Source organism: Phyllopteryx taeniolatus, chromosome 19, assembly GCF_024500385.1.
Source record: "Phyllopteryx taeniolatus isolate TA_2022b chromosome 19, UOR_Ptae_1.2, whole genome shotgun sequence".
Classification (NCBI taxonomy): domain Eukaryota; kingdom Metazoa; phylum Chordata; class Actinopteri; order Syngnathiformes; family Syngnathidae; genus Phyllopteryx; species Phyllopteryx taeniolatus.
In genome coordinates this window covers 2,297,722-2,321,374 of record NC_084520.1, presented here as the reverse complement: position 1 = coordinate 2,321,374, position 23,653 = coordinate 2,297,722, and the positions used below count along the sequence as shown (strand labels likewise).

The 23,653-nt window shown below is 44.2% G+C and overlaps 1 protein-coding gene across 1 annotated transcript in view; it reads right to left on the bottom strand.

Annotated features, from left to right (window-relative positions):
* Positions 1 to 18,374, bottom strand: part of LOC133469204 (1-phosphatidylinositol 4,5-bisphosphate phosphodiesterase delta-3-A-like) — a 90,104-nt gene extending 71,730 nt beyond the window's left edge. Inside the window, exons 1-3 of the mRNA XM_061755983.1 lie at positions 18,062 to 18,374; positions 15,104 to 15,159; positions 9,508 to 9,619 (exon numbers count right to left, since the gene is read on the bottom strand). Of these exons, the coding sequence (XP_061611967.1) occupies positions 9,508 to 9,619; positions 15,104 to 15,159; positions 18,062 to 18,152 (259 nt within the window). The 5' untranslated portion in view covers positions 18,153 to 18,374. The remainder of the gene's footprint in view (positions 1 to 9,507; positions 9,620 to 15,103; positions 15,160 to 18,061) is intronic.
* Between the last annotated feature and the right edge of the window lie 5,279 nt (positions 18,375 to 23,653).

Sequence of the window (23,653 nt, the reverse complement as noted above, 5' to 3'; positions counted from 1 at the left end):
GGTGAACCTCGCCCCATCTTTGCTTGTGAATGACTGAGCAATTCAGGGAAGCTCCTTTCATACCCAATCATGGCACCCACTTGTTCCCAATTAGCCTGTTCACCTGTGGGATGTTCCAAACAGGTGTTTGATGAGCATTCCTCAACTTTCTTTTTTGCCACCTGTCCCAGCTTTTTTGGAACGTGTTGCAGCCGTAAAATTCTAAGTTAATGATTATTTGATAAAAACAATCAAGTTTATCAGTTCGAACATTAACTATCTTGTCTTTGTAGTGTATTTAATTAAATATAGGTTGAACGTGATTTGCAAATCATTGAATTCTGTTTTTATTTATGTTTAACATAACTTCATTGGAATTGGGGTTATAATTAGTGCGATGGAAAGACAAACTTACATGGGGAACAGGAACCTTTTACTTTCAGGAGCACAAAGTTCCTGGGCTGGTTGGTGGAAAAGTCCCTTATCCTGGTTGTTTGAGTTCCCCGTATGTTTCTCCCACGAAAAACTACCATGGTAAAGTAGGTTCCCTAGTGTCTCCTGTCTCTCAGGGTCTTCTGAAGACTAACAGGAACTCTTGAGTCGGCGGGCTGTGATAATGAACACTTATTGTTTGACACAGACATTTGTCACTAGTGTGAATGTTACATCTTTGTTTACTTTTCCCATTTACAGAGCAGCCATTACTGGACGTATGCAGCATTCGGCAAGGCTCAAAATAAGCAGAGTCAAATCGCAATTTAGGAGTCAAAATTCACATTTTGTGCCTCACAAAAATACATTGCAAATTAAAACTTAGATTAACAGATTTTTAGTTTTTTTAAGCTTTTCCGCTGAGCCGCGCATGGCAGAGTAGAAGCAGGCTGGAGAAACTTGGTGCTTGCTGGACAGTCGCTTGGAGGTGGCTGGGTGAGTAGGTGGTGAGGTCCGCGGCCGGACCATCTCGGTCCCGCTAAGGAATGCTGTTCGGCCGGAGAGGCGCAAGCTCACGTAGGCCTGGACGTGCTCCTAGACCGCGTTGGAGGTGACAACGCAGGCCGGTGGAGCTGAACACCTGGCCAGCTGGGGCCCTCCAATGGTGGGTTATTAGTGCCAATCGGTTGGTGTTGACAGTGAAAGGGGAAACAAACTGCCAGGCAGGAGCTCCAACAGACTTTGGAAAATGCCGCTTTTTCCATATTTTAAGACAAGTAAATGAAGGCCAGCTTTTTGTCTGTTTTTTTGTAAAGACCCTTTCCAAAAAAATAGAATATCTTGGAAAAGTTCATTTATTTGGCGGCACGGTGGACGACTGGTTACAGCGTCAGCCTCACAGTTCTGAGGACCCGGGTTCAATCCCCGGCTCCGCCTGTGTGGAGTTTGCATGTTCTCCCCGTGCCTGCGTGGGTTTTCTCCGGGCACTCCGGTTTCCTCCCACATCCCAAAAACGTGTTAATTGGAGACTCTAAAATTGCCCGTAGGTGTGAGTGCGAATGGTTGTAGGTGAGTGCGAATGGTTGTAGGTGTGAGTGCGAATGGTTGTTTGTTTGTATGTGCCCTGCGATTGGCTGGCAACCAGTTCAGGGTGTATCCCGCCTCCTGCCCGATGACAGCTGGGATAGGCTCCAGCACGCCCGCGATCCTAGTGAGGAGAAGCGGCTCAGAAAATGGATGGATGGATGGAAGTTCATTTATTTCCATATTTCCATTCAATAATTTGAAATTTCATAGATTATCGATTCAGGGCCCACAATTTAAAAAATTTCTGGTATTTATTTGTTTATTTTTACATAATTTGGGCTTCCGGCTCATAAAACACACAAAATCAGGAATTCAAAGAATAAGAATACTATAAAGAAATTACCGTTTACTTCACAGTTTTTGTAGAAAAAAAAAAGAAAGAAATTAGGGTCACATTAAATCAGTCAAAAATACTTTCAAAACGGAATGTTACTCTTCAATACTTGGTTGGGAATTCCTTTCCTTTCATCACTGCCTCAATGCGCTGTGGCATTGAGGTAATCAGCCTGTGGCATTCCCTGGGAGTTATGGAAGCTCAAATTTCTTCTTTGTCTTTGGGTCTGGTGCCCCTCATTTTCCTCTTGATAATATATATAAGGCAGAAACTGGTTAGTGCATCTGGGGTTCAAATCCCAGCCCCGCCTGTGTGGAGTTAGCATCTTGTCCCTGTGCCTGCGTAGGTTTTTTCCGGTTACTCCGGTTTCACATCATGAGAAGGGTGGTGGGGGAAGAATGAGGCTACAGGGAGAAGAGATAGCGAGGGTGGAGGACTTTAAATACTTGGGGTCAACCGTCCAGAGCAATGGTGAGTGTGGTCAGGAAGTGAAGAAACTGGTCCAAGCAGGTTGGAACGGGTGGAGGAAGGTGTCAGGTGTGTTATGTGACAGAAGAGTCTCTGCTAGGATGAAGGGCAAAGTTTATAAAACAGTGGTGAGGCCAGCCATGATGTACGGATGAGAGACAGTGGCACTGAAGAGGCAACAGGAAGCAGAGCTGGAGGTGGCAGAAATGAAGATGTTGAGGTTCGCTCTTGGAGTGACCAGATTGGATAAAATTAGAAATGAGCTCATCAGAAGGACAGCCAAGGTTCGATGTTTTGGAGACAAAGTTAGAGAGAGCAGACTTCAATGGTTTGGACACGTCCAGAGGAGAGAGAGTGAGTATATTGGTAGAAGGATGATGAGGATGGAGCTGCCAGGCAAGAGAGCGAGAGGAAGACCAAAGAGAAGGTTGATGGATGTCGTGAGGGAAGACATGATGGCAGTTGGTGTTCGAGAGGAGGATGCAGGAGATAGGCTTACATGGAAAAGGATGACGCGCTGTGGCGACCCCTAACGGGACAAGCCGAAAGGAAAAGAAGAATCACATCACATCCCCAAAAACAGGCATGGTAGATTGATTGAGGACTCTAAATTACCCGTTGGTGTGATTGTGAGTGCAAATGGTTGTTTGTTTATATGTGCCCTGCAATTGGCTGGCAACCAGTTCAGGGTGTACCCCGCCTCTCACCCGAAGATAGCTGGGATAGGCCCCAGAACGCCTGGGACCATAATGAGGATAAGTGGTACAGAAAATGGATGGATGGATGGATATATACAGTGGGTACAGAAAGTATTCAGACCCCCTTAAATTTTTCACTCTTTTTTATATTGCAGCCACTCCTTCGGTATTTTAGCTGTGTGCTTAGGGTCATTGTCTTGTTTGAAGGTGAGCCTTCAGCCCAGTCTGAGGTTCTGAGCACTCTGGAGAAGGTTTTCGTCCAGGTACTTGGCCGCATTCATCTTTTTTTCGATTGCAACCAATCGTCCTGTCCCTGCAGCTGAAAAACACCCCCACAGCATGATGCCGCCACCACCATGCTTCACTGTTGGGACTGTATTGGACAGGTGATGAGCAGTGCCTGTTTTTCTCCACACATGGCACTTATAATTAAGGCCAACAATTTCTATCTTGGTCTCATCAGACCAGAGAATCTTATTTCTCACCATCTTGGAGTCCTTCAGGTGTTTTTTAGCAAACTCCATGTCGGCTTTCATGTGTCTTGCACTGAGGATAGGCTTCCGTCGAGCTACTCTCCCATAAAACCCCGACTGGTGGAGGGCTGCAGTGATGGTTAACGTTCTAGAACTTTCACCCATCTGCCGACTGCATCTCCGGAGCTCAGCCACAGCCTCTTTGGATTCTTCTTTACATCTCTCACCCAGGCTCTTCTCCCCAAATTGCTCAATTTGGCTGGACGACCAGCTCTAGGAAGGGTTCTGGTCGTGCCAAACATCTTCATTTAAGGATTTTGGAGGCCACTGCGCTCTTAGGAACCTTAAGTGCAGCAGAATTTTTTTAATAACCTTGGCCAGATCTGTGTCTTGCCACAATTCCTTTTACCTCATTATTTTCATTTGCCCTGACATGCACTGTGAGCTATAAGGTCTTATACAGACAGGTGTGTGGCTTTCCTAATCAAGTCCAATCAGTATATTCAAACACAGGTGGACTCCAATGAAGGTGTAGAACTATCTTAAGGATGATCAGAAGAAATGGACAGCACCCGAGTTAAATATATGAGTGTCACAGCAAAGGGTTCAAATATTTACGGCTGTGTGATATTTCAGTTTTTATTATTTAATATGCGAAAATTTCAACAATTCCGTTTTTTGTCCTCTCAATATGGGGTTCTGTGTGTACATTAATGAGGAAAATGAACTTAAATGATTTTAACAAATGGCTGCAATATAACAAAGAGTGAAAAATTTAAGGGGGTCTGAAAACTTTTCGTACCCACTGTATATATATATATATACCCCTGTCTCAAAGACTGTCTGCAACCAGGTTGGCATTGCAAGTGAGAATCATACATATACGCCTCAAATAGGAATGACGTCAGTAATGACGGCAGCCAGTGATACAATGCAATGATATGAGAATGCTTAGCTTTCATCGAATATTGTAGATGTCCCAGCTAAGGAAGGGTCACATGCCTAGGCTTATCTGGCAGCGTCAGACCATCTCTTGTGCGATGCTGTTGAAGATCATTACTTTTGGGATAAAAATATCTTTTTCACTTTTATTCACAACCTCAAAAGTTTGACTCTTCGGATCTGGTAGCTCTCCCCTGCGCCCCAGCTCTATAGGCTTTCACATGGGGCCAAAGCTGCAAAGCACGGTTGGATACATTTACATTTTCAACCCAGTGGTGCCTGCAGAACTTGACCATTGCAGTAATGAATGCAATTGAGAGTGAAATATTTTGGGTGAGTGAAATCTCCCGGAAGAGTTGGGCAGTCATGAAATAGCCAGTACATGCTCCAGAGGGCATGATCGATTCTCCAGCCTGTAGCTTTTGCTCCATCACTAAATGAGTTATGCACAATGTGTACACCACATGAACCGACATATGTCCACTTTCTTATTCACCTCCTTTTGAGTCAGTTCAAAAACTTTCCACTTAACATGTGGACAGTTGCAGGACAAAATGCACCCCACTCTTAGACAGCATTTGGCTCAATTTTCAACTATATCGGCGACTGAAGAGTACCTCAATAGCTCAGAGCCAATGTATTTAGTTTTGACTTCTGGTCCATCCCACAATCTAATCTGAATGTTAATTTTATTCAACGGCAAATGCTTTCTGAGACTTTCATCAAGTAACAGAATGTATGCAGTTTCTTGGGACACTTCTTTAAGTAGTAGCTTCTTAAAATACAGGGCAAGACCGTACGTGCACATATAACTGCATTTTATTTCTCACCACACACAAACCTGCTCGCAATCTGGCTGTCATATTCATAGTAGGAGTTCATGATTTTTAATGACCACAAAACTTGGGCTCTTAGAACTGTTGTCGTTGGTACATCCTACTTTGTCTGCTTTGCTGCTGGAATCGCAGACCACGCAGCCATGGCCGTCTGTGGTCCTGTATGTAATGACATGTAATGCCATCACCTGAAAACTCCCTGATGGACTTTTTTTTGCAGTCTCTGGCAGCCGCCATATGCTTCTTCCCCTTCATGTGGCTTACCAGTTCCACTTCTGCCATGTTGGTTTCATCAAAAGATTTTGAGGAAAGCCGACTTTACGCACGTCCTTTATCAGGGTCTTTCTGTATCCAAAGTTGAAACCTCTCAATCGAAATGACACTTTCCTGGTATTTTGTTCTCAAATATTATATGATGTTGGAGAGTGTAGTTGAACGCTCCACTTGACGCTAATGTTATGAACTGTCGCATTTCCTGTATAAAGGCGTTGCACTTCCATTTTAATCCCATGCTCCATCATTGTATTTGTTTTATGCATCATAAATATTATTCACACAATATTTCCATGACTTTTTGCACAACTTCTCAAGAACCTGGAAAATCCATCCATCCATCCATTTTCTTTACCGCTTATCCACATTAGGGTCACGGGCTGCTGGAGCCTATCCCAGCCATCTTCGGACAGGAGGCGGGGTACACCCTGAACCGGAACCTGGAAAATGCATTTTCAATTTCTATGACATTTCAGAATCTGAATCAGATTCAGAATCTGAATCAGATTCAGAATCTGAATCAGATTCAGAATCTGAATCAGATTCAGAATCTGAATCTGAATCAGAATCCTCTTTATTGCCAAGTATGTCAAAAACACACAAGGAATTTTCATGTATCTGGGTTATTTCATCATATGGTGACTTTTGCCGCTGGCCTCTCCCAGCGCAGTTTTGCAGGTGTATTGTAAGTTTTAAATGCATTGTTACACATTGCAGAGAAATTGCTCAAACTGAAGTGACTCTACATGGACGTAAAAAGAAATGTGATCATTACTAATCTTAGTGAATCAGGCTCATTGTGTCCATGTCATGTCCAGGTCCAATCTGGCCCTTCACCTCGAACTGGTTTGCCTCAGGATACCCCGACAACCTACTATAGCTCCGATGATCATTTGGACACTGACGTCTATCCACCCTCTTAAGGTTGTGATTCATCTGCTTATTCTTTCTGTTCAACATTTGTAAGAATGTACTGTACATGTGCAGGTCCATCTTTGTACAATTTTAATCGAATATTGAGGGAAAAACCTACATCCCAAAAACATGCATGATTTGTTATACACAGTGACCCATCAATGTTCTACATCAGAGCTTGTAACAATTTAAGACCTTTAATAGTAGAGTGAGTCAAGCATAGTATTTCAGTTGTTAGAGTAACTATAGAGCAGTAATCCATGGGTTATAAAACCAAAAGGGTTGGCATGCCCTATAATCTCAATGTTTGAGCTATTTTTTGGGTCAGCTGCCATTCAAGATTTAAATATAACTTGGAGAGTCTATAATAAAGGCCCAGCCTTTCCCTTTCCCACATCTAAGGAGAATGTAAGAAGCTGTGTGCCCATAGAGAGGAGAAAGTACCAATTACACTTAACCAAAATAGACATAACATCCAACCATTCTCAACACCGCTTATCCTGTTCAGCGTCGCGGGGCGCTGGAGTCTATCCCAGCTAACTTCGGGCAAAAGGCGGACTACACCCTGAACCCCTACACCCTCTCTGGAGCCAGGACTGGAGAAGAGGCTCGAAGGTGAGGCCTGCACCCATGGCTGCACAGCCCAAAAGGGTAACATGGGTCCCTTTTCTATGGGCTCACCACCTGTCAGAGGGGCCATAGGGGTCGGGTGCAGTGTGAGGTGGGCGGTGGGCAAAGGCAGGGACCTTGGCGGTCCGATTCCCAGCTACAGAAGCTGGCTCTAGGGACGTGGAACATCACTTCTCTGGCAGGGAAGGAGCCCAAGCTGGTGTGTGAGGTCGAGAAGTTCCGACTAGACATAGTTGGGCTCGCCTCCACACACAGCTGGGCTCTGGTACCAGCCCCGGTGAGAGGCGCCGAGTAGGTGAGTGTATACTTATTTCCCTCCGGCTCGGTGCCTGTACATTGCTTAGGCGGCCGACCGGAGCTGTGGTTGTAAGGTGGTCGGTGCCTGTTGTGGCGGAAACCCCCAAACCTGTTGGTCGATACCAGCGGTGAGGGATGCCGTCAAGCTGAAAAAGGAGTCCTATCAGGCCTTTTTGGCCTGTGGGACTCCTGAGGCAGCTGATGGGTATCGGTTGGACAAGCGGAATGCAACTTTGGTGGTCGCTGAGGCAAAATCTCAGGCGTAGGAGGAGTTCGGCAAGGCCATGGAGAATGACTTCCGGACAGCTTCGAGGAAATTCTGGTCCACCATCCGGCGTCTCAGGAGGGTGAAGCAGTGTACCATCAACACTATGTATAGTAGGGATGGGGCGCTGCTGACCTCGACTCGGGACGTGGGTGGGGAGAATACTTCGAAGACCTCCTCAATACTACTGACATGAGGAAGCAAAGTCTGGGATCTCTAAGGTGGGCTCTCCTCTCCCTGGAGTTGACGTCACCGCGGTGGTTAAAATGCTCCTCGAGGCTCTGGATGTTGTGGGGCTGTTCTGGTTAACACGCCTCTGTAACATCACTTGGACATCGGGGACAGTAACTCTGTATTGGTAGACTGGAGTGCTGGTCCCCCTTTTTAAGAAGGGGGACCGGAGGGTGTCTTCCAACTACAGGGGATCACACTCCTCAGCCTCCCTGGTAAGGTCTATTCAGCGGTGCTGGAGAGGAGGGTCCGTCAGGAAGTCGAATCTCGGATTCAGGAAGAGCAGTGTGGTTTTTTTGCTGGCCGTGGAACAGGAGACGAGATCTACACCCTCGCCAGGGTCCTCAAGGGTGCATGGGAGTTCACCCAACCACTCTATTTGTGTTTTGTGGACTTGGAGAAGGCGTTCGATCGTGTCGCTCGGGAAGTCCTGTGGGGGGTATTTCGGGAGTATGGCATACCGAACCCCCTTAAACGGGCTGTTCGGTCCCTGTACGACCAGTGTCAGAGTTTGGTCCGCATTGCTGGCAGTAAGTCAGATTAGTTTCTGGTGAGGGTGGGACTCTGCCAAGGCTGCCCTTTGTCACCGATTCTGTTCATAACTTTATGGACAGAATTACAAGCCGCAGCCGAGGAGCAGAGGGGATCTGATTTGGTGGCCTCAGTATTGAATCTCTGCTTTTCCAGATGATGTGGTTCTGTTGGCTTCATCAAGCTGTGATCTCCAACTCTCACTGGACCAGTTTGCAGCCGAGTGTGAAGCGGTTGGGACGAAAATCAACACCTCCAAATCTGAAACCATAGTCCTCAATCGGAAAAGGGTGGCGTACCCTCTCCAGGTCGGGGATGAGATTCTGCCCCAAGTGGAGGAGTTCAAGTATCTTGGGGTCTTGTTCACGAGTGCGGGGAGAATGGAACGGGAGATCGACAGGCGGATCGGTGCAGCGTCTGCAGTGATGCGGAGTTTGTATCGATCCGTTGTGGTAAAGAAGGAGCTAAGCCGAAAGGCGAAGCTCTCGATTTACCGGTCGATCTACGTTCCTACCCTCACCTATGGTCACGAGCTGTGGGTCGTGACCGAAAGAACGAGATCCCGAATACAAGCGGCCGAAATGAGTTTCCTCCGCAGGGTGTCCGGGCTCTCCCTTAGAGATAGGGCGAGAAGCTCGGTCATCCGGGAGGATCTCAGAGTAGAGCCGTTTCTCCTTCACATCGAGAGAAGCCAGATGAGGTGGCTGGGGCATCTGATTCGGATGCCTCCCGGACTCCTTCCTGGTGAGGTGTTCCGGGCACGTCCCACCGGGAGGAGACCCCGGGGACGACCCAGGACACGCTGGAGAGACTACATCCTTCGGCTGGCCAGGGAACGCCTCGGGATCCCCCCGGAAGAGATGGATGAAGTGGCTGGGGAAAGGGAAGTCTGGGCGCCCCTGCTAAAGCTACTGCCCCCGCGACCCGACCTCGGATAAGCGGTAGAAAATGGATGGATGGATTCTAAATCAGTTCTGTATTGTTTTTAATTAATTTAATTTAAATTTATCATACTTAATGAGGTAATTCAACTTACACTCTGACAAATGGCAGTTGTTTTCAGTACAAATGTCTTAATGAAGGAATATAATTTATAGTGAAAATGCAAAACACTTACACGATTGCTGCTCCTTGGCTCGACTGAAAGTTTTGTGGGACTGGCACCAAATTGTGACGCCATCTTCCAGCAGCTTCAGAGTACGTGGCTTTTGCCAATGAGCTGATCTGACCTATACACAGGAATTATTAATCAGTTAGTTCTTATTTCTGTTTGGCCCAGCTACTTCTCACACACTTCATCCATCCATTTTTTGTACTGCTTATCCTGTGATGGTGGTGGTGGAGAAAGAACCAAATGATATGCCTGCTGACAGCTAACAAGGTCAGACAACCATTCAGTCACATTCACACCTACTGGGTCACAGCAAAGGGTCTGAATACTTATGGCTGTGTGATATTTCAGTTTTTCTTTTTTAATAAATCTGCCAAAAATTCAACAATTCCATTTTTTTCTGTCAATATGGGGTGCTGTGTGTACATTAATGAGGAAAAAATTAATTTAAAAATGTAGCAAATGGCTGCAATATTACAAAGTGTTATAAAATTTAAGGCGAATACTTTGCGTACCCACTTTATATATATTATAAAGTGCTTATCCTCACAAGGGTCGCGGGAGTGCTGGAGCCTATACCAGCTATCAACGAGCAGGAGGCGGGGTACACCCTGAACTGGTTGCCAGCCAATCGCAGGGCACATATAAACAAACAAACATTTGCACTCACATTCACACCTACGGGCAATTTAGAGTCTTCAATTAACCTACCATGCATGTTTTTGGGATGTGGGAGGAAACCGGAGTACCGGGAGAAAACCCACGCAGGCACGGGGAGAACATGCAAACTTCACACAGGCGGGACCGGGATTTGAACCACAGTCCACAGAACTGTGAGGCAAATGCCATAACCAGTCGTCCACCGTGCCGCCCCTGGCAGTGGCAATTTAGGTTTTATATTATATATTGAACTGTGGCACAAGGCCAGAAAGTTATTCGGAAGAACCCATGCAAGTGTCAGAGGAAATATGCTCTACACAAAAGCTGTTTTCATGCTGAATTCCAGATTAACTGGCGTAAATGTAAAGCTGACATTTATTTGCCTGTGCCTTTCAGGCAGATCTTGGCGAAGTGCTCTTTTACCATTGATGCATTTTGCCAAATAAATTTTATTAGATACGATGGAGGCAACATGTGCTCTGCGATTTGCTGGGGACCAGTTCAAGGTGTACCCTTCCTCTCTCCCGAAGATAGCTGGGATAGGCTCCAGCACGCCCGGGACCCTAGTGAGGATAAGCGGTACAGAAAATGGATGGATGGATATACATATACAGTATATATGTGTGTGTGTATGTGTGTGTGTGTGTGTGTGTATATACATATATATATATATATATATATATATATATATATATATAGACACACATACACAGTGGGTACGCAAAGTATTCCCCTTAAATTTCTCACTATTTTGCTAAAATCATTTAAGTTAATTTTTTCCTTCATTAATGTACACACAGCACCCCATATTGACAGAAAAAAAAGGAATTGTGGAAATTTTTGCAGATTTATTAAAAAAGAAAAACTGAAATATCACAGTTATAAGTATTCAGACCCCCTGCTGTGCCCTCATATATTTAACTCGGGTGCTCTCCATTTCTTCTGATTATCCTGGAGATGATTCTACACCCTCATTGGTGTCCAGGGGTGTTTGATTATACTGATAGGACTTGATTAGGAAAGCCACACACCTGTCTATATAAGACCTTACAGCTCACAGTGCATGTCTGAGCAAATGAGAATTATGAGGTCAAAGGAACTGCCTGAAGAGCTCAGAGACAGAATTGTGGCAAGCCACATATATGGCCAAGCTTACAAAAACATTTCTGCTGCTCACAGTTGCCTCCATCCATCCATTTTTTACACCGCTTATCCTGGTTCGGGTCGTGGGGCGCTGGAGCCTATCCCAGATGACTTCGGGCGAAAGGCGGAATACACCCTGAACTGGTCGCCAGTCAGTCGCAGGGCAACAGTGGCCTCCATAATCCTTAAAATGGAAGACGTTTGGGACGACCAGAAACCTTCCTCGAGCTGGCCGTCCGGCAAACTGAGCAATCGGGGGAACAGCCTTGGTGAGAGAGGTAAAGAAGAACCCAAAGCTCACTGTGGCTGAGCTCCAGAGATGCAGTCGGGAGATGGGAGAAAGTCAACCATTACTGGAGCCCTCCACCTGTCGGGGCGCCAGGATGGTGAGAAATAAGATTATCTGGTCTGATGAGACCAAGATATAACTTCCATCCATCAATTTTCTGAGCCGCTTCTCCTCACTAGGGTCCCGGGCGTGCTGGAGCCTATCCCAGCTGTCATCGGGCAGGAGGCAGGGTACACCCTGAACTGGTTGCCAGCCAATCGCAGGGCATATAGAAACAAACAACCATTCGCACTCACAGTCATGCCTGCGGGCAATTTAGAGTCTCCAATTAATGCATGTTTTTGGGATGTGGGAGGAAACCGGAGTGCCCGGAGAAAACCCACGCAGGCACGGGGAGAACATGCAAACTCCACACAGGCGGGGCCGGGGATTGAACCCGGGTCCTCAGAACTGTGAGGCTGACGCTCTAACCAGTCGGCCACCTGTCCGGTACAGTCCCAACAGTGAAGCATGGTGGTGGCAGCATTGTCTGTTGCCACACCGGCCAATAGCAGTTTTTCTTTTTTAATAAATAATTCATTTTTTTCTGTCAATATGGGGTGCTGTGTGTACATTAAGGAGGAACATTTTTTACTTAAATTATTTTAGCAAATGGCTGCAATATAACAAAAAGTGAAAATTTTAAGGGGGTCTGAATACTTTCCATACCCATATAAACCGATTACACTGATGCAAACGTCAGCGCTCAGCTACGAAATGGCATGGCAATTCCCATGCTAGGACTGATGGGAGGCAAATTTCATTTAAAAAAAAAAAAAAAAAAAAAAAACGATTAGATTATTTTATACGATTGTCCTTAGGTCTGATGTGTGTTAAAAGTGGACTCGTCCTAAATTTATGGTCTGAAACAGGGTGAGGCCGACAATCTTAAATTATGACCGCGCTCAATATTTACGACCAAGTTCTGACGCAGTGAATTGTGACGTGGAACAGAATATAGTGAATCAAGAAAGCGCCCTGACTCCATCCATCCATCCATTTTCTGTACCGCTTTTCCTCATTAGCGTCGCGGGCGTGCTGGACCCCAGCTATCTTCGGGCGAGAGTCGGGGTACACCCTGAATTGGTCGCCAGCCAATCGCAGGCCACATAGAAACAAACAACCATTAGCACTCACATTCACACCTACGGGCAATTTATAGTCTTCAATTAACCTACCACGCATGTTTTTGGGATGTGGGAGGAAACCGGAGTGCCCGGAGAAAACCCGTGCAGGCACGGGGAGAACATGCAAATTCCACACAGACGAGGCCGGGATTTGAACCCCGGTCCCCAGAACTGTGAGGCAGATGTGCTAACCAGTTGTTCACTGTGTCGACCACAAAAGGAAAAACAAGCGCATCTTACCCGATATTGTTTTTTTGATTTTTTTTTTCCTGTATAAAAGTGGGTTCCACAGAAGACAAAGTGTTTTCCAAAGCAAGTCGTTTTTTGAGGAAATCGCCATTTTACACGGCTCTGGCAAAGATCTGCGCAAACCCGGGGGTCGGTTTTGCAAGATCACGCATGATTTCGAGATCGGCAGTGTCACAGAATTTTTAGGTGTGTCGTGTTTTGTGTTGAGATTATCAGAGCAAAGCACACACAATATGAGCAAAACAGTTAACTGCCACATTTTGTATCTTTTTGTGTCCGGTCTTTCACAGAAAAATAAGAATTTAAGATTTGAAAAATCTTAATGTGTGTAACAGTTCTTAGCGCACTCCTCCTGCACTCCTGCCTTGCCTTCCTACTTCACTGCATCTGGGTCCTCCACCTTTTGCCTCCACACCAACACCACGAAAGCCCAACTGTGACACTTAAGCGTGGTTTTGTGCAAATTGTGCAAAAAGCTATTTTCATACCACCAAAGCACTTCAATCAGATGTGATCCAATATTTCAACTGCCATGCAGAAACCATTTAAAGGCAATAATATTTAAAAAAAATATCCTAAAATGTCGCTTTAAGTCTGTTTACCTATGGCCAGGGATATTTTCTATTTGTTTTTTCTACTGTTTTGTATTAAAATGCAATTAAATGCATTTTTCTAGATTTAACAAAATTCATGTCTGTCAATTATTTGATTCAGTCGGCCACTAAAATACATTTACATAAACCATGTTGCTTATTAGGACAAATATTGTTATATGATTAAAATGCGATTAATCAACATTAATTAATCACAAAGCCTCTAATTAATTAGATTTTTCAAAAATTGAGTCCAGCCCCCAAAGTTAATTTAATATAATTTCACTAATAATAGTAAAGACATACCCCACTGAATTTCCTTTTAAAAAATAAATTAAATTTACTGATATGAGTATTTGAATTATTGGCAGTTGTTGTCATTCAAAAGGTAAAAATTGTTTCTAAGAGAAAAATTCTTCAGTAAGATTTTTCACACTTTTAATGCCAAAATGTCTTTACTGGTATGTGTCGCAAATGAAATTTCATGATTTACAACATGTTTTCTAAAGACGCTAACTAAGTTTTTGGGTATACGAGGATTTTTCTCCTCTTGCTAATATGCCTTTTCCAGGAAAAATAAAACGGCTCTATTTTCGTAGACATCGCATCTTGTGGCACGGCTCAAGTGTTGGCGCACTCTAATTTTCGCGCAAGCGCAAGGCTTGCTGAGCATGTTTGCCAATTTGGCAGAGCAGTGTTCACCAAGCTGGGCATTTTAGCACAGCGAGGGTGTGTCCTTGGAGATGCCCCCGGCGGAGTGACAATTTGGTGGCAGAAAGTCGCTCTAAACCGCGTCTAAATTTTGGGCGCAAGGTTTGGGCACTCTCACGAGATTTTGATTATTTCGATCAGGGCACAGGCAGACGAATACTGAGAGATTGGCGGACATATTTAAGTCGCCAGCGGTAATCACCAGCTCATTCTGTATTAATAAGGGTACCTGCTTGCATTGTCTGTTGCCACACCGGCCAATAGCAGATTGGATCTGCTATTGATCCCTGCGATTGCGAATCGTCCTCTTCTGCACAGAGATGTCTTTGTTCAGACAAGCATTGCGCCAGATTTAAAGGCAGGGCTGCTTGTACCCGGGAGGGAATGAGAGGAGCCGCTGTGATTAGTGGTGAATGAAGTCAGCTGTTAAAACACCCAAAGTGGCGCAGCCCACCCACTCGGAGATCTGCCAGGCTGCGCTGATCTATGAAATTACTAACACCAGTCCTGGCGCACAGTTGCGCCGCCCACTCCGCTGGTTTCATGCCGGTCACGAAAATAGGGCCCGTAGTGTCTTAAGAGTTCCGTCTATGTCACTCAAGCTGTCTTTACCATTGTCACCGGAGGTAGCCTAATTATCTGCAGTACTCATACTACAGTACTGTAACTGAAAAAATATCAAAGGCGTTGTCAACTAGTCAATCTCGACTTGGTGGTCATCACATTAGCGATGAAATCTGAAGTTGTGCAACCCCTAATACTGACCAAGTTCAATTCAATATACCTCATACCTTTACCATATTGGAACCCTTCAACATCCACTTGACATCTTCATCATCCTGCAATCCTACGAAGAAAAAAAACAGCAACATTTGTTAAGGAAAGGAAAGGTACAGTAAACATGAATTACCTCAATCTCTACTTCTTGAGGTATTTTTTAGCCACTTGGAATTGTTGTATTTAGAATTTTTATGTACCTGTATATATTTTAAGGGTTACAAACATGATGCCCCAAAATGTAGTCCCCCCTGGAAAACTGTAATAAAATTTGCCACTGACAACAGGAAAGTATTTTTTGTCTGGCAACTCGATAGGATTGAAAGGCCTCACCACAATGTTTATTTGGGTGTCTTTCAAAGGTTTTGGACCAATTTTGATGTTTTTTCTTGTTAGAGAACTCAGTGATGACCTAAAACTAAATGAAAAATTTAAATATCAACACATTTTTTTTATGGGCCAAAACACAATATTCCAACAATGCTGTGTGCCTAAGCAACAAAAGCATTATTTTCCCACCACCATGCTTAAATATAGGTTGAACATGATTTGCTAATTATTGTATTCTGTTTATATTTATGTTTAACCCAACATCTCAACTTAATTGGAATTGGGGTTGTATAGGGAAGCGACCATTCACAATTGCATACATCCACCCACCCATTTTCAACACCGCTTATCCTGGTTAGGGTTGTGGGGTGCTGGAGCCTATCCCAGCCGACTTCGGGCGAAAGGCCGACTACACCCTGAACTGGTCGCCAGTCAGTCGCAGGGCACATATAGACACGGACAACCATTTGCACTCACATTCACACCGTCACTGTGTGGGAACTGATCCCACGCTGCCCAAAGTCAGGCGAGTGTACCACTACACCATCAGTGACTCCAATTGCATACACATCTATTGAAATTTAGAGTCTTCAATTAACAGACTCAGAACTCCACATAGAAAGGCCAGATTCAAACAGATGTTTTTGACTGTGAATCATCCTGTATGCATCACCGTTCCATCCACCGTGCCACCCATGTTACAGTACAGTATATGCTGTATATGCAAGATACTGTACCCTAAGGTTAGTATAACATCATAACATCTCTCAACAAACCAAATAATACCCAACTTGCACACGATTGAAAGACATGGTGAGCTGCATACACTGAAACTAAATGACCTAATGGGACCTTAAAATAAGTAAAAGAGACATCAAATAAAAGTAAGAAAAGATGGGAGGAGCAGTTTCAGTGGTCTGAGTTGAAGGAGGTTTAGAAACTTGTAATAGCTCACATGTGTTCATGGAGGCAGACAGAATGCAGAGTTGTGACCACTAATGTGTACTGTAGTTGATTTTCCCTTGAGAAAATTGTAGACCAAGCTACATGACAGTAGTAGAACCGAGAAATTCAATGTTTATGTGCACCAATCCCCCCCCCCACCCCCCGCACTATTGTAATACATTGATTGATACCAAACTTTAAAACACCTATATATAAAGATTTGGGCATTAACACCCCCAGGATATTTGACTGTAAAACAATTATCCTGTATCATGTATTCACTTCAGTCGATTGAGCATTGGAGCTGACTTTGTTCCCGTGCCCCAGCCTCTGTGGTTGATGCTAACATAATTTAAAGGACCTCTCTAATGCTGAGAACATTGGCACTTATTCCATAGTTCCAGACTTAAAAAAAAATCCCTCAAAATAAACTCAGTCATCATTTTATGCTTGATTTCTGATGAATTATTTGATTTTCAGACAGATTTTGGCCCACACACATTTAGGTCCAAACTGTGTGAGCCTGCTGACATCAGCGACGGAGAATGAGGACATTTCCCTATTAAACTAGTACGTGTTCTGCGGCGCAATTGTCACATATAGCGAAAGTCTTTTTTTAGACTATAATGAGTGACTATATTAAGGTTAGATACATTTGAGTAGGCTTGTTTTGTACAAATTGATCGCTGTAATGTTTTGTTGCAGAAGAAAGGCATGAGGTCAGTGCGTGCAGATTCTTTTCCGCCTATATATACGGGTTTTGTTTGCTCATTGTTGTATTGACTGTATCACTCACCTGTGAAAATGAGTTCGGAAAGATGGCGTGACACAGGTGTTAGCTTTTGTTAAGTTAAAGGCTTTTCGTACGGTGGTGGCGTCATGTGATTGCGGCAGACTTTGATGGACAGGGCTAGCGAGGGCTGTGTTTGTGCCATTTTAATACATGACACTGTAATAAAGTAGTGATTTTTTTTAGCATTTTAAATTAGCGACTGAACATAATTTATCTATCGATCTATCTATATCTATCTATCTATCGGTCAAACAGTTCAAAATTGAATTAGCTATTTTTTATCACTGTGAGTTGCAGGGTATTTTACTCTGATTAAGAGTAACTCAAGTGTTTGAAGAGAGCTTTAGACATCTAAAGTTGAATCCCAATTAAAGAAAATATTCATTGTCCTTTCGTCGGCAGTTGATGTGGGACGGGAAGGTGCTAGGATTCATTTTGGGAGATGAAAATAGGCTAGCAACGCAGGAGCAAACCATTTTTAAGGCAATGATGGGGGGTTCCTGTATTTTTCATAATTATTTTTGTTGTTGTTCAAATATTACGTTAAAACCAGGTATTGTGGTTTTACACTTTTTTAGTTTGTTTAAAAATAACAATTTTTTTTAAAAATCTCAAATTTGCTGCAATTCATTTTAGTAATTGTTCTAGAAAAGCCTATGATTGTGGGTCAGGAGACTCAAGGAAACGTTCAAATGAAATCTGTAGGGGGGCAAAAAAAAAATATCTTCGGACTTTGATTTGTATTGTATTTGTTAATTCCACATTTAAACGTGAATTATTCTATGACGAGCTGTATTCCAGTCCCTCTTGGTCTGTCTGACGACCAATTAACATGAATTAACATGAACTGCAGCATGAGTTCAATTGCGTTGAACGACACACACGCGCACACACAAAGGCTTACCGAGACTCCTTATGGGATCGATGGCCTTGGAATCGGACGTCCCGGTGGCGTTCTTACGCACGGGGGCTGCTTTCCTTCTGTTCCCCAGCATAATATTTAGGAGGAGCTGCTTCACTTTCTTTAGTCCGCGTCGCTTCAGTCACTGCTGTATAGTTGACGGTGTCTTGCTATACACGCATACTTTTTATTCTGCTGTAGTCGGAAATACATTGACCCAACCTTCTCGCTGCTGACGTCACGAAAATACGGATTGGGAAAAGCATCCGTTCATTCATCCATCAGTATTGCTTGGACCTTTCTGCAGTATTTGGCAAACGTCAAGCGCCAGTAACGCACTGTAGGCGTCACTTTCAAAATAAAATTTTGAAAGTCCTAGCTAAAACGATATGCTACTACTAAAATGTAGACTAAATAATCAAATACCGTAATGGACTATCCTGAGAAAAAAAAAACACGATCAATTACACGATTCAGCTACTAAAAATCATGTTGACCCGTGTTTTATTCATTACCATTTGTTTTACCCCCCCCCCCCCCCAAAAAAAAAAAAAAAAAAACATTTCTACGTATTTCCAGTTTGTGAACTACAATAGCTTGACATCAGGTAAATGATAATCGGATTACTTTAGTGTAAAATTATATTATAGTGTTGCAACTATACAAGGAAATACTCATGATGTGGCTTTGTTGACATTTCTTACTGTCTTTCACTGTCATTTGGCATGTTTACAGATAGATATTATGCTGTAGCCGTCCAATCCATCTCTTGGTTGAACATTGTCCAGCAGCCTCCAAGTCACGTGATCTAAAACCAGCGTTTCAGTGTGCCGAAGACTGCTCTTCTCCGAAACACTTTTAAAAGATTTTTACTCTCCCGACATAAAGTGCTAATCCTGGATTACTGTGGTCGCCTCTATATTGAAGTTGTCTGACCGGGGCCAGTGATCAGATGAGCCAATGAATCACACAGTAAATTGACACTCTCGTCTCCTGCCTTGCTACACTACTGATGTTTGGTCGCGTGTGAATCCAAAAAAAGCTCTGCTTATTTTTAGCCTTGTCACGTGTTTTGCTGCGCAGTACTGTAACTATCTGACGGCCAATAAAGTTTTTTCAATCTTGTCGGTGAAAAAACACGTCGTCGGTGTGGGACTAATTTGCGGTGTGTCAGACAAACAACACGTAAATTATTTGCACAACTGAACTACGTCATGGGGAACGTCATCTAAATGCTTCAAGTCATGTAACTAGACACATTGCTCCATCTTTTGATCGGTTATTGTTTTTTTAAAACTTGCTGATCGGGGATCGGTCCCAAAAATCCCGATCGTGTAAAGCCTATTTATAACCTTAAAATATTGTCATAAACAGAAGATGTATGTATGTGCACCTGTAATAGAGCCTGAGCAGTAAAAAAAACAAAAACAAAACTATGACACAACTGGCTAAACAAGACCCACATACAGTTAATTCATAGGGATGGAATGATATCAATACTGTACTGTATCTTGCAGTTCGGTATTATCAGTGTATTAATCTCACGCTAGGATAAAATATTGCGATATCATGGGCCAGCTCACGGTATTGCAGTAAGACTCACAGTATTGCAGGAAAGTTCACGGTACATGTGGGGTGAAGAGGTGAAAGCAGGAGAACCGAAACAGCTCGCTTTTTCATACTGGTCGAGTCCTTCTCAATTGGCTTTACTAGTTAATGTACGTTTTCCCACAGGTTTTTGTGAAAATGACATCTTCAAATCATATACAGTATTACTGTGCACTTCTATCCTCATCGATACAATGTTTACATTCGTGGACGGTACCTCCAAAAACACTATTATTTCAGCAGTAATAATCATGCTATGCTCACAATAACAATAGTGTCTATTCACTAAATTAACAGTATTTATTCCATCCATCCATCCATTTTCTGTACCGCTTAGCCTCACGAGCATGCTGGCGCCTAGCCCAGCTGACTGGCTAAGAGGCGGGGTACACCCTGAAGGGGTTGCCAGCCAATCGCAGGGCACAAATAGACAAACATTCACACTCACATTCACACCTACGGCCAATTCAAAGGCTTTTAATCTTAATTAATCTACCATGTATGTTTTTGGAATGTGGGAGGAAACAGTACCTGGAGAAAACCCGCAAAGGCAGGGGGAGAAAATGCAAACTCCACACAGGCGAGGCTGGATTCAAACCCCAGTCCATAAAACTGTGAGGCACATGTGCTAACCAGTCGCCCACCGTGCCACCTACAGTATTTATTGTCATATTTATTTAATGGGATGGAATACTGCCTACTAACAGTGATTTATTTGCTTGAGTCCAAAAATTCAAGTCAAGTCAAACACAGGAACACTCTTAAAGGCTACGCAGGTTTAGAAACAGCCAAGTACCAACCTACTTAGTTTCAGTTTCTCTGCTTATTGATATGGTAAAATGATTTATATTTCTGAGCAGCCTTTGAAATATGTTTTCATTTGAAATGTGGACATTTCATTTGAAGAGAGGGAAGTATGTAAGACAATTTGTTTTTGCATTGATGTCAGTATTTGTATGGAGTGTTTCTCGTGATGTACCCACATGATCACATGGGTTAAGCATCCAATCGGGTGCGTTTACACTCAAATGAGGAAGTGAAGCGCTCTAGCAGCCTGGCTAAATGGCGTGGATTCATGTAGCTGTCTCAAAATTACATTTTAAGGCCAACAGCTCATTATTTTATACAGAGACAAGACCATGACAATATCGAGGCACTTTTAATTTCATAAAATTGGATTCATATCTTGATTTCAGACCCACAGTTTTATACACAATTGGATTTTTTTAAAAGAAACAAATTCATATAATAAACATGATTATAAATGTAATAGAGTACCCAGAGTACCCACCCTTTTTGGAGTCCTTGGAGGGGGTGCTGGAGAGCGCTCCCGCTGGGGACTCCATCATTCTGCTGGGGGACTTCAATGCTCACGTTGGAAATGACAGTGAGACCTGGAACGGCGTGATTAGGAGGCACAGCCCCCCCCCCGATCAGAACCCGAGAAGTGTAGGAGACACAGGAGTCAAAAAAAGGAACGATGAATAGAGTGACTTACGTGAGGTAAATGGGCCATGGTACCGCTGGAAGTAACTGCAATACTTTGGCGTGGATTTCCTGGAACAGGCTTATATACCAGTGGTGATGAGGCTGATTGGAGACAGGTGCTGAAAACAGAGAGGGGAGGGGGGAGAGAGAGACGACGCAAAGCGCCCTCCCGGCTCCAATAATGGAACTGCAGGGCACTATATGACAGTACCCCACTCTCAACGGACGCCTCCCGGCGTCCTGCCAGGCTTCCCAGGTGAGCCACGTAGAAGTCGTCCAAAAGGGTATGATCGAGTATAAGCTTCCGGGAAATCCAAGATCGCTCCTCCAGCCCATACCCTTCCCAGTCGACCAGGTACTGGAAAACCCTACCCCTAGGCTTCACGTCGAGGATGCGCGACACCGTAAAGGCTGGATGGTCGTCAATAATCCGGGGGGATGGAGGGGGTTCGGCCAGAGGGTTTAGGGCGCAGGTGGAGACAGGCTTGAGCAACGAGATGTGGAAGGTTGGGTGACTCTTTAAGGACTGTGGAAGCTTCAACTGGACGGAAGTGGGATTGATGATTTTGGTAATCATGAATGGGGACATACCGGTAGCGGAACTGGTGAGTGAGTTGTGGGCGTACTCAATCCATGGGAGGAATGAGCTCCAGGAGGAGGGGTTGCGTGCGGCAACACAACGGAGGGAAGATTCAAGGGATTGGTTTGCCCGCTCCGTCTGGCCGTTGGTCTGCGGATGATATGACGACAAGCTGGCTGCTGCGCCCACCGCTTTCCAGAATTCCTTCCATACCATGGAGGAGAACCCAGGACCTCTGTCCAAGACAATATCGATGGGAATACCGTGGAGTCTAAAGACATGCTGGACAAGGAGGTTAGCAGTATTGAAGGCGGATGGTAGTTTGGGGAGGTGTACGTAATGGACGGATTTGGAAAAGCGATCGACAATAGTGAGAATGATAGAGTTACCTTCAGGAGGAGGTAGACCGGTAACAAAGCGATATGGGACCAAGTGCGGCTCGGGATAGGCAATGGACGCAGCAGCCCAGCTAGGGGCAGGTGTGAAGACTTACTTCGGGCTTGGACGAACTACCGGGTGTCTTGAACAAGGCTGGGCCACCAGAAATGCTGCTGGATGAACTGAATGGTGCGGGTGATGCCAGGATGACAGGTGAGTTTGGAGTTGTGAGCCCACTGAAGAACGTCAGAGCGTGCAGAATCTGGTACGAACAAGGGGTTTGGAGGCCCTGTCCTGGGATCTGGGTGAGTCTTTTGGGCCTCCTTAACCAGGAAGAATGGGTTCCGGTTTGTCAGGGCTGGTGGGGGGTGAGTAAAGTCGAGACAGGGCATCTGGTTTGCTGTTTTTGGAGCCAGGACGGAAGGAGAGATTGAAATCAAACCTGCTCAAGAACAGAGCCCAGCGAGCTTGTCGAGGATAAGGCGTTTGGCGGAACGGAGGTAAGAGAGATTCTTGTGGTCTGTCCAAATGACTTGGCGTAAATGGATGCGGTGTTCTTCGGGGGAGCGGGAGAAAATGAGGATGTCATCGAGGTATACAAACACGAACCGGTTGAGCATGTCACGGAGGACGTCAGTAATAAATGTTTGGAAAACTGCAGGGGCGTTGGTTAAACCGAATGGCGTGACCAGATACAGGAAGTGTCCGAGAGCGGTATTTTTTAGCACGACTGTATAAAATGTCAACCTAGTACATTACAGAAAGAAAATTGCCTGTGTAAGTTTTTTTTTTCTAGCTCTAAAGGAAAAACATCCTTTGTCGCTATAAAAGAAACCCAATTTCCTGCAAAGTTTCTTTGTGAGACACTCAATATGCTGTTCAAATGACAAATCTTCTTCCAAATAAAATCCCGGTATTTGTACACAGGAACTGGTTCAATCACTTTTTCGTTTTGTGTAACAATCTGACAAACGTCCTCTTTATTCCTTGATTTTGGAAACACGTCATTCTAGTCTTGTCAGAATTGAGTACAAGGCGCACCTGATGAAGATGAGGCAGATTGAAGATGTTCTATTGCACTTGTTAATGATGAAGCTGAACAATATAAAACGGTGTCATCCATACAAAAGGGAAATTTGGCATCAGTTACCTTATGACACAAGACATTTATATAAATAATCAATAAAATTGGGACCCCTTTCAAATAGCTAAGGGGTTTGAACAAAGACCATCAACCTGAACCCTTTGTGTTCTCCCACTCAAGTAGTTACCAAACCATTTGACTGCTTTTGAAGACATTCCAATATGCTCCAATCTCTAGGACATATCATATTTATAATATATACAGTATGATTTATTCATATGAAAAGTACATTTGTCAGAGTAGACTCCCTATGTTTTCATCTGTGCCCCACTTACTGCACATTTCCGGATGGTGTTTTTGAAAATGCATTAACATGTTCAACGTGCGGCACGGTGAACCACTGGTTAGAGCATCTGCCTCACAGTTCTGAGGACCGGGGTTCGATTCCCGGCCGCGC